Source organism: Pseudophryne corroboree, chromosome 11 (genome assembly GCF_028390025.1).
Source record: "Pseudophryne corroboree isolate aPseCor3 chromosome 11, aPseCor3.hap2, whole genome shotgun sequence".
Lineage (NCBI taxonomy): Eukaryota > Metazoa > Chordata > Amphibia > Anura > Myobatrachidae > Pseudophryne > Pseudophryne corroboree.
In genome coordinates, this window is record NC_086454.1 from 107,824,409 (window position 1) to 107,838,603 (window position 14,195).

The window sequence follows — 14,195 nt, forward strand, 5'->3', positions numbered from 1 at the left end:
ACCATGTGGTGAGGGACAAGATTTGTCGTAAGGGACCATGTGGTAAGGGACAAGATTTGCTTCTGTTTGTCCACATATTTTATAATTGGCAGCCACCAGCACTGGTTTTGCTTATTACATGGACCATAAGTAACTTGAATTGACCACCAATCCAAAGCACCCCACCAAGTGCCCTGAGGCACCCCAGGGTGCTGAGGCACACAGTTTGAGAACCACTGCCTTAGTGCTTGTACTAGTTTAATACTGTTTGATAACAAGACACATACTAAGAGTACCAGGAAGGTTTGGTTGTGTTGACCTGTGGGTGACAACGCAGTCTCTCTGGCAGATTGCAGTTACTGATGTAGCTCAGTCAGGAAGTGTAGGAAGAACAGATTAGCATATAATCTACCAGTCCTCTCCACATACACACACTGATAACTTATCTGTAGTATGAGTAGAAATGGGCGCTGTATTTCATGGTGCGGGTCCAATTGTTAAAATTACAGAAGTGTTAGTCTGTGAGTACAAATGATATGTGATCTTTAGGTGAGGTGATGTCACAGAAGATTGTGTGAACAAGACTTCTAAAGAAATATGTATATTTTAACTTGATTTCTATATATATTTTATAACCCTGTTCCTCTCCCCAGTGGTCCTGTACGGTAGTGGTGTCTGCGCCTTACTCCTTCTCACTGTCCTCCTCAGCACCCTCTCTGTTCTGCGAGAGTCTCAGCACCTCATGGCAATCGTAAGTAGCAACATTTTGGGGGGTAAGGTGCACATGAGCAGAAGACAATGATAATATAATGATAATATAAAACTATTCCAAGGGATCCTTTGCTGCCAAGCAGGTGGATCTCACCCTGCATGCACTGGACCGGCTCTCCTGTCCTTTGTGTCATCATGACGTGTCTATTAATCTTGGCTGTGTTGTACTTTTTCAATTTTACATGTTTTTCTTCAAGACTTAGAAAAGGTAGAAATGAGTATGACCTAAAATATGCAGGAGAGGAGGGAACATGGGCAGTTTGTCACCATTACACAATAAAGACATTGGGGTATATTTACAAAGATTCGTGTTTTGGCCGTTTTGAAGGGTGTTTGAACTCGAATGGTATCGGGTGCATTTTACTGCAACTTTTTGAATCCTGATATGGTCATTCACTAAGCTGCCGACTTTTCACAATTCGTATTTTCCGATGTCGATGTGAATTGTAATATCAGGCAGTGTTTTACGGGAGTGATGAGTAAAACACTGCCTGACAAAACACAAGGAATCCCGGCCGGATCTGTGAGATCCGTGCAGGGCTTCATTGTGTACCTTAAAAAGGTGTTTAAAGTGTTTAAAAATCAGAAAAAAATTGCGTGGGGTCCCCCCTCCTAGGCATAACCAGCCTCGGGCTCTTTGAGCCGGTCCTGGTTGAAAAAATATGGGGGAAAAATTGACAGGGGTTCCCCCATATTTGATCAACCAGCACCGGGCTCTGCGCCTGGTCCTGGTGCAAAAAATACGGGGGACAAAAAGCGTAGGGGTCCCCCGTATTTTTTGAACCAGCACCGGGCTCCACTAGTCAGAGAGATAATGCCACAGCCGGGGGACACTTTTATATAGGTCCCTGTGGCCCTGGCATTAAATCACTAACTAGTCACCCCTGGCCGGGGTACCCTGGAGGAGTGGGAACCCCTTAAATCAAGCGGTCCCCCCCTCCAGCCACCCAAGGGCCAGGGGTGAAGCCCGAGGCTGTCCCCCCCATCCATGGGCTGCGGATGGGGGGCTGATAGCCAAGTGTAAAATAAAAGAATATTGTTTTTTGCACAAGAACTACAAGTCCCTGCAAGCCTCCCCCGCAAGCTGGTACTTGGAGAACCACAAGTACCAGCATGCGGGGGTTAAACGGGCCCGCTGGTACCTATAGTTCTTCTGCAAAAAAAATACCCAAATAAAAACAGGACACACACACCTTGAAAGTACAACTTTATTACATACATTCCGACACACACATATCTATGTTCAGATGCCGACTCGGCCCACGTCTCGACGTCGATTCCAGGGTACCTGAAAATAAAATTTCTCTGATGTCCTAGTGGATGCTGGGAACTCCGTAAGGACCATGGGGAATAGCGGCTCCGCAGGAGACAGGGCACATCTAAAGAAAGCTTTAGGATCACCTGGTGTGCACTGGCTCCTCCCCCTATGACCCTCCTCCAAGCCTCAGTTAGATTTTCTGTGCCCGACGAGAAGGGTGCACACTAGGGGCTCTCCTGAGCTCTTTGTGAAAGTTTTAGTTTAGGTTTATTATTTTCAGTGAGATCTGCTGGCAACAGGCTCACTGCATCGAGGGACTAAGGGGAGAAGAAGCGAACTCACCTGCGTGCAGAGTGGATTGGGCTTCTTAGGCTACTGGACATTAGCTCCAGAGGGACGATCACAGGTTCAGCCTGGATGGGTCACCGGAGCCGCGCCGCCGGCCCCCTTACAGAGCCAGAAGAGCGAAGAGGTCCGGAAAAATCGGCGGCAGAAGACTTTCCTGTCTTCAGATAAAGGTAGGCGCACAGCACCGCAGCTGTGCGCCATTGCTCTCAGCACACTTCACACTCCGGTCACTGAGGGTGCAGGGCGCTGGGGGGGCAGCGCCCTGAGACGCAATAAATCGATAGAAAACCTTTTATGGCTAAAATAAATGCATCACATATAACTCCTGGGCTATATGGATGCATTTAACCCCTGCCAAAACATACAAGAAAACGGATGATAAGGACGCCGAGAAAGGGGCGGAGCCTATCTCCTCAGCACACTGGCGCCATTTTCCCTCACAGCTCAGTTGGAGGGAAGCTCCCTGGCTCTCCCCTGCAGTCACTACACTACAGAAAGGGGTTAAAAAAGAGAGGGGGGCACAAATTAGGCGCAGTATAAACAATACAGCAGCTATAAAGGGAAAAACACTTATATAAGGTTATCCCTGTATATATATAGCGCTCTGGTGTGTGCTGGCAAACTCTCCCTCTGTCTCCCCAAAGGGCTAGTGGGGTCCTGTCCTCTATCAGAGCATTCCCTGTGTGTGTGCTGTGTGTCGGTACGTTTGTGTCGACATGTATGAGGAGAAAAATGATGAGGAGACGGAGTAGAGTGTCTGTAATAGTGTTGTCACCCCCTGGGGGGTCGACACCTGAGTGGATGTACTGTTGAAATTGCGTGACAGTGTCAGCTTTGTATAAAAGACAGTGGTTGACATGAGACAGCCGGCTACTCAGCTTGTGCATGTCCAGACGTCTCATACAGGGGCTCTAAAGCGCCCGTTACCTCAGATACAGACGCCGACACGGATACTGACTCCTGTGTCGACGGTGAAGAGACAACCGTGATTTCCAATAGGGCCACACATTGCATGATTGAGGCAATGGAAAAAGTTTACACTCTTCTGATAATATAAATACCACCAAAAAAAGGGGTATTATGTTTGGTGAGGAAAAACTTCCTGTAGTTTTCCTGAATCTGAGAAATAAAATGAGGTGTGTGATGATGCGTGGGTTTCCCCCCGATAACAATTGATAATTTCTAAAAAGTTATTGGCAGTATACCTTTTCCCGCCAGAGGTTAGGGTGCGTTGGGAAACACCCCCTAGGGGGGATAAGGCGCTCACACGCTTGTAAGAACAAGGGCTCTACCCTCTCTGGAGATGGCCGCCCTTAGGGATCCTGCTGATAGAAAGCAGGAGGGTGTTCTAAAATGTATTTACACACATACTGGTGTTATACTGCGACCAGCAATCGCCTCAGCCTGGATGTGCAGTGCTGGGTTGGCGTGGTCGGATTCCCTGACTGGAAATTTGATATCCTAGATAAGGACAGTATATTATTGCCTATAGAGCAATTAAAAGATGCATTTCTATATATGCATGATGCACAGCGGAATATTTGCCGACTGGCATCAAGTATAAGTGCGTTGTCCAATTATACCAGTAAAGTGGTCAGGTGATGCGGATTCCAAACGGCATTTGGAAGTATTGCCTTAAAAAAAAAAAAAAAATTGAATGTACCCCAGGTCGCCTCTCAAAATAAGACGCCGTATTATCAGGCGCAGTCCTGGTTGGCAAGCGGACAAAAGGGTTTCTCTTTTCTGCTCGTGACAGAGGGAGAGGAAAATGGCTGCAGAGATCAGCCAGTTCCCAGGAACAGAAACCCTTTTCCGCCTCTGCCAAGCTCTCAGTATGACGCTAGGGCTTTACAAGTTCAGGCACGGTGGGGGCCCGTTCTCAATGAATTTCAGTGCGCAGTGGGCTCACTCGCAAGTAGACCCCTGGATCCTTCAGGTAATATTTCAGGGGTACAAATTGGAATTCGAGACGTATTCCCCTCGCCGTTTCCAAAAGTCTGTTTTACCGATGTCTCCCGCTGACAGGGAGGCAGTTTTGGAAGCCATTCACAAGCTGTATTCCCAGCAGGTGATAATTAAGGTACCCCTCCTGCAACAGGGAACGGGGTATTATTCCACACTATTGTGGTACCGAAGCCAGACGGCTCGGTGAGACCGATTTTAAAATCTAAAATCTAAAATCTTTGAACACTTACATACAGAGGTTCAAATTCAAAATTGAGTCACTCAGAGCAGTGATTGCAAACCTGGAAGAAGGGGACTACATGATGTCTCGGGACATCAAGGATGCTTACCTTCATGTCAAAATTTACCCTTCTCACCAAGGGTATCTCAGGTTATGGTACAGAACTGTCACTATCAGTTCAGACGCTGCCGTAGGGATGGTCCACGGCATCCCGGGTCTTTACTGAAGTAATGACCGTAATGATGATATTCCTTAGAAGGAAGGGAATTTTAGTTATCCTTTACTTGGACGATTCCCTGATAAGGGTGAGATCCAGGGAACAGTTGGAGATCGGTGTAGCACTACCTCAGGTAGTGTTGCGGCAGCACGATTGGATTCTCAATATTCCAAAATCGCAGCTGGTTCCGACGACTTGTCTTCTGTTCCTAGGGATGATCCTGGACACAGTCCAGAAAGAAGGTGTTTCTCCCGGAGGAGAAAGCCAGGGAGTTATCCGAGCTAGTCAGGAACCTCCTAAAACCGAACCAAGTCTCAGTGCATCAATGCACAAGGGTTCTGGGTAAAAATGGTGGCTTCCTACGAAGCAATCCCATTCGGCAGATTCCACGCAAGACTTTCCAGTGGAACCTACTGGACAAATGGTCAGATGCTTCAGCGGATAACCCTGTCACCAGGGACAAGGGTATCCCTCCTGTGGTGGTTGCAGAGTGCTCATCTTCTAGAGGGCCGCAGATTCGGCATGCGGGACTGGGTCCTGGTGGCCACGGATGCCAGCCTGCGAGGCTGGGGAGCAGTCACACAGGGAAGGAATATCCAGGGCTTATGGTCAAGCCTGGAGACATCACTTCACATAAATGTCCTGAAGCTAAGGGCCATTTACAATGCTCTAAGCTTAGCAAGACCTCTGCTTCAAGGTCAGCCGGTGTTGATCCAGTCGGACAACATTACGGCAGTCACCCACGTAAACAGACAGGGTGCCACAAGAAGCAGGAGGGCAATGGCAGAAGCTGCAAGGATTCTTCGCGGGGCGAAAAACCATGTGATAGCACTGTCAGCAGTTTTCATTCCGGGAGTGGACAACTGGGAAGCAGTTTTCCTCAGCACGACCTCCACCTGGGAGAGTAAGGACTTCACCCAGAAGTCTTCCACATGATTATAAACCGTTGGGAAAAACTCGACAGGTATTGCGCCACGTCAAGGGACCCTCAGGCAATAGCTGTAGATGCTCTGGTAACACCGTGGGTGTACCAATCAGTGTATGGGTTCCCTCCTCTGCCTCTCATACCCAAGGTACTGAGATTGATAAGATGGAGAGGAGTAAGCACTATATTAGTGGCTCCGGATTGGCCAAGAAGGAATTGGTAACCGGAACTTCAAAAGATGCTCACGGAGGATCCGTAGCCTCTACCTCTAGAAGGGACCTGCTCCAGCAAGGACCTTGTCTGTTCCAAGACTTACCGCAGCTGCGTTGACGGCATGGCGGTTGAACGCCGGATCCTGAAGGAAAAAGGCATTCCGGATGAAGTCATCCCTATCCTGATCAAAGCCAGGAAGGATGTAACCGCAAAACATTATCACCGCATTTGGCGAAAATATGTTGCGTGGTGCGAGGCCAGTAAGGCTCGACGGAGGAAATTCAACTGGGTCGATTCCTACATTTCCTGCAAACAGGAGTATCTATGGGCCTGAAATTGGGGTCCATTAAGGTTCAAATTTCGGCTCTGTCAATTTTCTTCCAAAAAAGAACTAGCTTCAGTCCCTGAAGTTCAGACATTTGTTAAAGGGGTACTGCATATACAGCCTCCTTTTGTGCCTTTAGTGGCACTTTTGGGATCTCCAGGTGGTTTTTGGGTTCCAAAAGTCACATTGGTTTGACACACTTAAATCTGTGGAGTTAAAATATCTCACAGAAAAAGTGGTCATGCTGTTGGCTCTGGCCTGGGCCAGGCGCGTGTCAGAATTGGTGGCTTTATCCTGTAAAAGCCCTTATCTGATTTTCCATTCGGACAGGGCGGAATTGAGGACTCGTCCTCAGTTTCTCCCTAAGGTGGTTTCAGCGTTCACCTGAACCAAACCTATTGTGGTGCCTGCGGCTACTAGGGACTTGGAGGACTCCAAGTTGCTAGACGTTGTCAGGACCCGGAAAATATATGTTTCCAGGACGGCTGGAGTCAGGAAATCTGACTCGCTGTTTATCCTCTATGCACCCAACTAGCTGGGTGCTCCTACTTTTAAGCAGACTATTGCTCGTTGGATTTGTAGTACAATTCAGCTTGCACATTCTGTGGCAGGCCTGCCACAGCCAAAAATCTGTAAATGCCCACTCCACAAGGAAGGTGGGCTCATCTTGGGCAGCTGCCCGAGGGGTCTCGGCTTTACAACTTTGCCGAGCAGTTACTTGGTCAGGAGCAAATACGTTTGTAAAATTCTACAAATTTGATACCCTGGCTGAGGAGGACCGGGAGTTCTCTCATTGGGGGCTGCAGAGTCATCCGCACTCTCCCGCCCGTTTGGGAGCTTTGGTATAATCCCCATGGTCCTTACGGAGTTCCCAGCATCCACTAGGACGTCAGAGAAAATAAGAATTTACTTACCGATAATTCTATTTCTCGTAGTCCGTAGTGGATGCTGGGCGCCCATCCCAAGTGCGGATTGTCTGCAATACTGGTACATAATTATTGTTACCAAAAAATTCGGGTTATTGTTGTAGTGAGCCATCTTTTCGAGAGGCTTCTCTATTATCATGCTGTTAACTGGGTTCAGATCACAAGTTGTACAGTGTGATTGGTGTGGCTGGTATGAGTCTTACCCGGGATTCAATATCCTTTCCTTATTATGCACGCTCGTCCGGGCACAGTATCCTAACTGAGGCTTGGAGGAGGGTCATAGGGGGAGGAGCCAGTGCACACCAGGTGATCCTAAAGCTTTCTTTAGATGTGCCCTGTCTCCTGCGGAGCCGCTATTCCCCATGGTCCTTACGGAGTTCCCAGCATCCACTACGGACTACGAGAAATAGAATTATCGGTAAGTAAATTCTTATTTATACTCACCTAAATCCAGTGTGTCGTGTCCTTTTTTAATAATCCACGTACTTGGCAAAAAAACAAACCGCATACCCGATCCACGCACTGAAAGGGGTCCCATGTTTACACATGGGACCCCTTTCCCCGACTGCCAGGACCCCCCCTGACTCCTGTCAAAGAGGGTCCCTTCAGCCAATCAGGGAGCGCCACGTCGTGCCACTCTCCTGATTGGCTGTGTGCTCCTGTAGTGTCTGTGAGGCAGCACACGGCAGAGATACAATGTAGCGCCTATGCGCTCCATTGTAGCCAATGGTGGGAACTTTGCGATCAGCGGTGAGGTTACTTTCGGTCAACCGCTGACCGCAAAGTTCCCACCATTGGCTACAATGGAGCGCATAGGCGCTACATTGTATCTCTGCCGTGTGCTGCCTCACAGACACTACAGGAGCACACAGCCAATCAGGAGAGTGGCACGACGTGGCGCTCTCTGATTGGCTGAAGGGACCCTCTTTGACAGGAGTCAGGGGGGGTCCTACAGTCGGGGAAAGGGGTCCCATGTGTAAACATGGGACCCCTTTCAGTGCGTGGTCGGGTTTCCGTTTTTTTGTTTTGCAAAGTACGTGGATTATACATTGGACATAATCTACACTGGATTATGTGAGTATAATTTTTTTCACAGGTACCCCAAGGATTCTACAGGGACAAGAGGACAGAGCCTCGTGTGAACATAGGTAAGTATGTATGTTTGGAGGTGTGCATGTATGTAATAAAATTATACTTTCACGGTGTGTGTGTCCTGTTTTTTTGGGGGTATTTTTTAGTAGTAGTACTACTACAGGTACCAGCGGGCCTGGTTTTCCACCGCATGCTGGTACTTGTGGTTCTCCAAGTACCAGCTTGCGGGGAGGCTTGCTGGGACTTGTAGTACTGCTACTAAAAACAATATTCAAATGTTTTCAAAAGGCTATCAGCCCCCCATCCGCCGCCCTTGGATGGGGGGGACAGCCTCGGGCTTCACCCCTGGCCCTTGGGTGGCTGGAGGGGGGGGACCCCTTGATTTAAGGGGTTCCCACTCCTCCAGGGTACCCCGCCCAGGGGTGACTAGTTGGGTATGTAATGCCAGGGCCGCCGGGACCACAATAAAAGTGTCCCACGGCTGTAGCATTATGTACCTGGCTAGTGGAGCCCGGTGCTGGTTTCAAAAATACGGGGGACCCCTACGCTTTTTGTCCCCCGTATTTTTGGAACCAGGACCAAGCGCAGAGCCCGGTGCTGGTTGATTAAATATGGGGGAACCCCTGTCATTTTTTCCCCCATATTTTTTCAACCAGGACCGGCTCAAAGAGCCCGAGGCTGGTTATGCCTAGGAGGGCGGACCCCACGCAATTTTTTTTCCAGTTTTACACTAAACAGACCCTTTCCCATAGATAACCATGCACAGATCTCACTGATACGTGCATAGTTATCCAAACTCGACTGGAAAAAGCAGGTCTATTTTTTTGCTGCTTTTTTTAACAAATCGAAAAAAAATAGACCCGCACTTGAGCACTCAGAGACTAACACCCAAATACGAATGAATAGTGAATGCCCGTATTGTATGAAATAACAGCCGCGTTTGACCGTTGGTCTATTCATTCGTATTTCAGAACTTTGCCAATCAAACCATTACTAATAGACCAGACACTGCCGAGTTTTCTGCTTAGTGAATTCCCGGATTGGGACTTAGAAAAAAAAAACACAAATCGGCCAAACTCGGATTTTTAGTAAATACTGGCCATTGTCAGGAATTAACCTTTACAGGGATGGTCCCAATGTCAAATATTTGTCCCTGGAAAATTTGGTCCCTATAAATGTGAATATAAATGTAGTCCCCATTTCACTTGCACTGGTGCAGGTGTCGCCCTTTGCATGTTCCTCTGGATCAATCTACATCTGGCCACTCTCATTGTAACTCAGATTTCCCCATCTCAGGCTCTGGTGGGAATAAAATGACTTGGATTAGTAAATGAATATACCAGTTGATGAGCTGGTGATACAAATGCAGTTTTAGAAAGGATTGCTCCCAGACCACTTCTTATGGTGAAATATTGTACCTCCACAGCCACATGACATGGGTGGTCATTCCGAGTTGTACGCTCGCTAGCGGTTTTTAGCAGCCGTGCAAACCCTATGCCACCGCCCACTGGCAGTGTATTTTAGCTTAGCAGAAGTGCAAACGAAAGGATCGCAGAGCGGCAGCAAAAGTTTTTTGTGCAGTTTTAGAGTAGCTCAAAACCTACTCAGCGCTTGCGATCACTTCAGACTGTTCAGTTCCTGTTTTAATGTCACAAACACGCCCTGCGTTCGCCCAGCCACGCCTGCGTTTTTCCTGGCATGCCTGCATTTTTTCGAACACTTCCTCAAAACGGTCAGTTGACACCCAGAAACGCCCACTTTATGTCAGTCACTCTGCGGACAGCAGTGCGACTGAAAAGCTTCGCTAGACCTTGTGTGAAACTACATCGTTCGTTGTATTAGTACGTCGTGCGTGCGCATTGCGCCGCATATGCATACGCAGAAGTGCTGTTTTTTTGCCTCATCGCTGCACAGCGAACGAATGCAGCTAGCGATCAACTCGGAATGACCCCCATTGTCAGCTCTTACACATTACACGGGCATCACATACATGTCATGATGGGGCATGTGAGGCGGGCAAGTGCAGCGCATTAAGTGCTAGGGACAGTTGACAAGTATGAATGGAGAATCCTAGGAGATACAGTAGATGGGTGACTTCTGAAAGTTATTCAGAGCTGTGAACATAGTTGCCAAATGTCCTCAATTCTAGTAACATCACAGTCAGAGGAACAGTATTAAAGACTTGATTCAGGAAAATATTGTCCTTGCAAATGTTCCTGTACTAAAAATGCAATAGATCCATTATAAAGGAGTTCTGAGAACAAGGTGTTATGTAATTAGAGTTCAATTACACGTGTAATAATAGGATTTTAATTACCTGCCGGTAAATCCTTTTCTCGTAGTCCGTAGAGGATGCTGGGGCCCATTTTAGTACCATGGGGTATAGACGGTTCCGCAGGAGCCTTCGGCACTTTAAGACTTTTCAACAGCGTGAACTGGCTCCTCCCTTTATGCCCCTCCTCCAGACCTCAGTATAGGAACTGTGCCCGAGGAGACGGACATTCTCTCGAGAGGAATTACTATTAAACTAGAGATGAGCGGGTTCGGTTTCTCGGAAACCGAACCCCCCCGAACTTCACGCTTTTTACACGGGTCCGAGGCAGACTCGAATCTTCCCGCCTTGCTCGGCTAACCCGAGCGCGCCCGAACGTCATCATCCTGCTGTCGGATTCTCGCGAGGCTCGTATTCTATCGCGAGACTCGGATTCTATATAAGGAGCCGCGCGTCGCCGCCATTTTCACACGTGCATTGAGATTGATAGGGAGAGGACGTGGCTGGCGTCCTCTCCGTTAAGAGTAGACTAGAGAGTAGAGAGTAGAGACACTTGATTTACTAATTTTGGGGAGCATATTAGGACGGAGTACTACTTGCTGATAGTGTGACCAGTGACCACCAGTTTAATTAATCCGTTCTCTGCCTGAAAAAAAACGATACACAGTGTGACACAGTCACATACCATATCTGTGCTCAGCCTCAGTGTGCCCTCAGTGTGCTGCATCATCTATGTAATACTGTATATCTGACTGTGCTGAGTGCTCACTGCTCACACAGCTTAATTGTGGGGGAGACTGGGGAGCAGTTATAGCAGGAGTACATATTTTAACAGTGCACACTTTTGCTGCCAGAGTGCCACTGCCAGTGCCAGTGTGACTGACCAGTGACCACTACTACTTGCTGATAGTGTGACCAGTGACCACCAGTTTAATTAATCCGTTCTCTGCCTGAAAAAAAACGATACACAGTGTGACACAGTCACATACCATATCTGTGCTCAGCCTCAGTGTGCCCTCAGTGTGCTGCATCATCTATGTAATACTGTATATCTGACTGTGCTGAGTGCTCACTGCTCACACAGCTTAATTGTGGGGGAGACTGGGGAGCAGTTAAAGCAGGAGTACATATTTTAACAGTGCACACTTTTGCTGCCAGAGTGCCACTGCCAGTGCCAGTGTGACTGACCAGTGACCACTGACCACCAGTATATTGTGATTGTCTGCCTGAAAAAGTTAAACACTCGTCGTGTGGTGTTTTTATTCTATAAACGCATTCTGCTGACAGTGTCCAGCAGGTCCGTCATTATATAATATATACCTGTCCGGCTGCAGTAGTGATATATATATATTTTTTATATCATTATCATCCAGTCTATATTAGCAGCAGACGCAGTACGGTAGTCCACGGCTGTAGCTACCTCTGTGTCGGCAGTCGCTAGTCCATCCATAATTGTATACCACCTACCTGTGGTGTTTTTTTTTCTTCTATCTTCTTGATATTACTAGTAGCTTACTTTAGGAGTCTGCAGTGCTGAGCTGACAGTGTCCAGCAGGTCCGTCATTATATAATATATACCTGTCCGGCTGCAGTAGTGATATATATATATATTTTTTATATCATTATCATCCAGTCTATATTAGCAGCAGACGCAGTACGGTAGTCCACGGCTGTAGCTACCTCTGTGTCGGCAGTCGCTAGTCCATCCATAATTGTATACCACCTACCTGTGGTGTTTTTTTTTTTTCTATCTTCTTGATACTACTAGTAGCTTACTTTAGGAGTCTGCAGTGCTGAGCTGACAGTGTCCAGCAGGTCCGTCATTATATAATATATACCTGTCCGGCTGCAGTAGTGATATATATATATATATTTTTTATATCATTATCATCCAGTCTATATTAGCAGCAGATGCAGTACGGTAGTCCACGGCTGTAGCTACCTCTGTGTCGGCAGTCGCTAGTCCATCCATAATTATATACCACCTACCTGTGGTGTTTTTTTTTTTTCTATCTTCTTGATACTACTAGTAGCTTACTTTAGGAGTCTGCAGTGCTGAGCTGACAGTGTCCAGCAGGTCCGTCATTATATAATATATACCTGTCCGGCTGCAGTAGTGATATATATATATATATTTTTTATATCATTATCATCCAGTCTATATTAGCAGCAGACGCAGTACGGTAGTCCACGGCTGTAGCTACCTCTGTGTCGGCAGTCGCTCGTCAATCCATAAGTATACTAGTATCCATCCATCTCCATTGTTTACCTGAGGTGCCTTTTAGTTGTGCCTATTAAAATATGGAGAACAAAAATGTTGAGGTTCCAAAAATAGGGAAAGATCAAGATCGACTTCCACCTCGTGCTGAAGCTGCTGCCACTAGTCATGGCCGAGACGATGAAATGCCAGCAACGTCGTCTGCCAAGGCCGATGCCCAATGTCATAGTACAGAGCATGTAAAATCCAAAACACCAAATATCCGTAAAAAAAGGACTCAAAAATCTAAAATAAAATTGTCGGAGGAGAAGCGTAAACTTGCCAATATGCCATTTACCACACGGAGTGGCAAGGAACGGCTGAGGCCCTGGCCTATGTTCATGGCTAGTGGTTCAGCTTCACATGAGGATGGAAGCACTCAGCCTCTTGCTAGAAAAATGAAAAGACTCAAGCTGGCAAAAGCACAGCAAAGAACTGTGCGTTCTTCGAAATCACAAATCCACAAAGAGAGTCCAATTGTGTCGTTTGCGATGCCTGACCTTCCCAACACTGGACGTGAAGAGCATGCGCCTTCCACCATTTGCACGCCCCCTGCAAGTGCTGGAAGGAGCACCCGCAGTCCAGTTCCTGATAGTCAGATTGAAGATGTCAGTGTTGAAGTACACCAGGATGAGGAGGATATGGGTGTTGCTGGCGCTGGGGAGGAAATTGACCTGGAGGATTCTGATGGTGAGGTGGTTTGTTTAAGTCAGGCACCCGGGGAGACACCTGTTGTCCGTGGGAGGAATAGGGCCATTGACATGCCTGGTGAAAATACCAAAAAAATCAGCTCTTCGGTGTGGAAGTATTTCAACAGAAATGCGGACAACATTTGTCAAGCCGTGTGTTGCCTTTGTCAAGCTGTAATAAGTAGGGGTAAGGACGTTAACCACCTCGGAACATCCTCCCTTATACGTCACCTGCAGCGCATTCATCATAAGTCAGTGACAAGTTCAAAAACTTTGGGCGACAGCGGAAGCAGTCCACTGACCAGTAAATCCCTTCCTCTTGTAACCAAGCTCACGCAAACCACCCCACCAACTCCCTCAGTGTCAATTTCCTCCTTCCCCAGGAATGCCAATAGTCCTGCAGGCCATGTCACTGGCAATTATGACGAGTCCTCTCCTGCCTGGGATTCCTCCGATGCATCCTTGCGTGTAACGCCTACTGCTGCTGGCGCTGCTGTTGTTGCTGCTGGGAGTCGATGGTCATCCCAGAGGGGAAGTCGTACTCGTAAGACCACTTTTACTACTTCCACCAAGCAATTGACTGTCCAACAGTCCTTTGCGAGGAAGATGAAATATCACAGCAGTCATCCTGCTGCAAAGCGGATAACTGAGGCCTTGGCATCCTGGGCGGTGAGAAACGTGGTTCCGGTATCCATCATTACTGCAGAGGCAACTAGAGACTTGTTGGAGGTACTGTGT

The 14,195-nt window shown here is 47.6% G+C and overlaps 1 protein-coding gene across 2 annotated transcripts in view; it reads left to right on the forward strand.

Annotated features, from left to right (window-relative positions):
* The window catches only part of TSPAN32 (tetraspanin 32), a 165,696-nt gene that overhangs the window by 26,139 nt on the left and 125,362 nt on the right, over positions 1-14,195 (forward strand). For both annotated transcript variants that reach the window (XM_063944724.1, XM_063944725.1), the window contains exon 3: positions 633-730. In XM_063944724.1, coding sequence (XP_063800794.1) covers positions 633-730 — 98 coding nt within the window. The remainder of the gene's footprint in view (positions 1-632; positions 731-14,195) is intronic.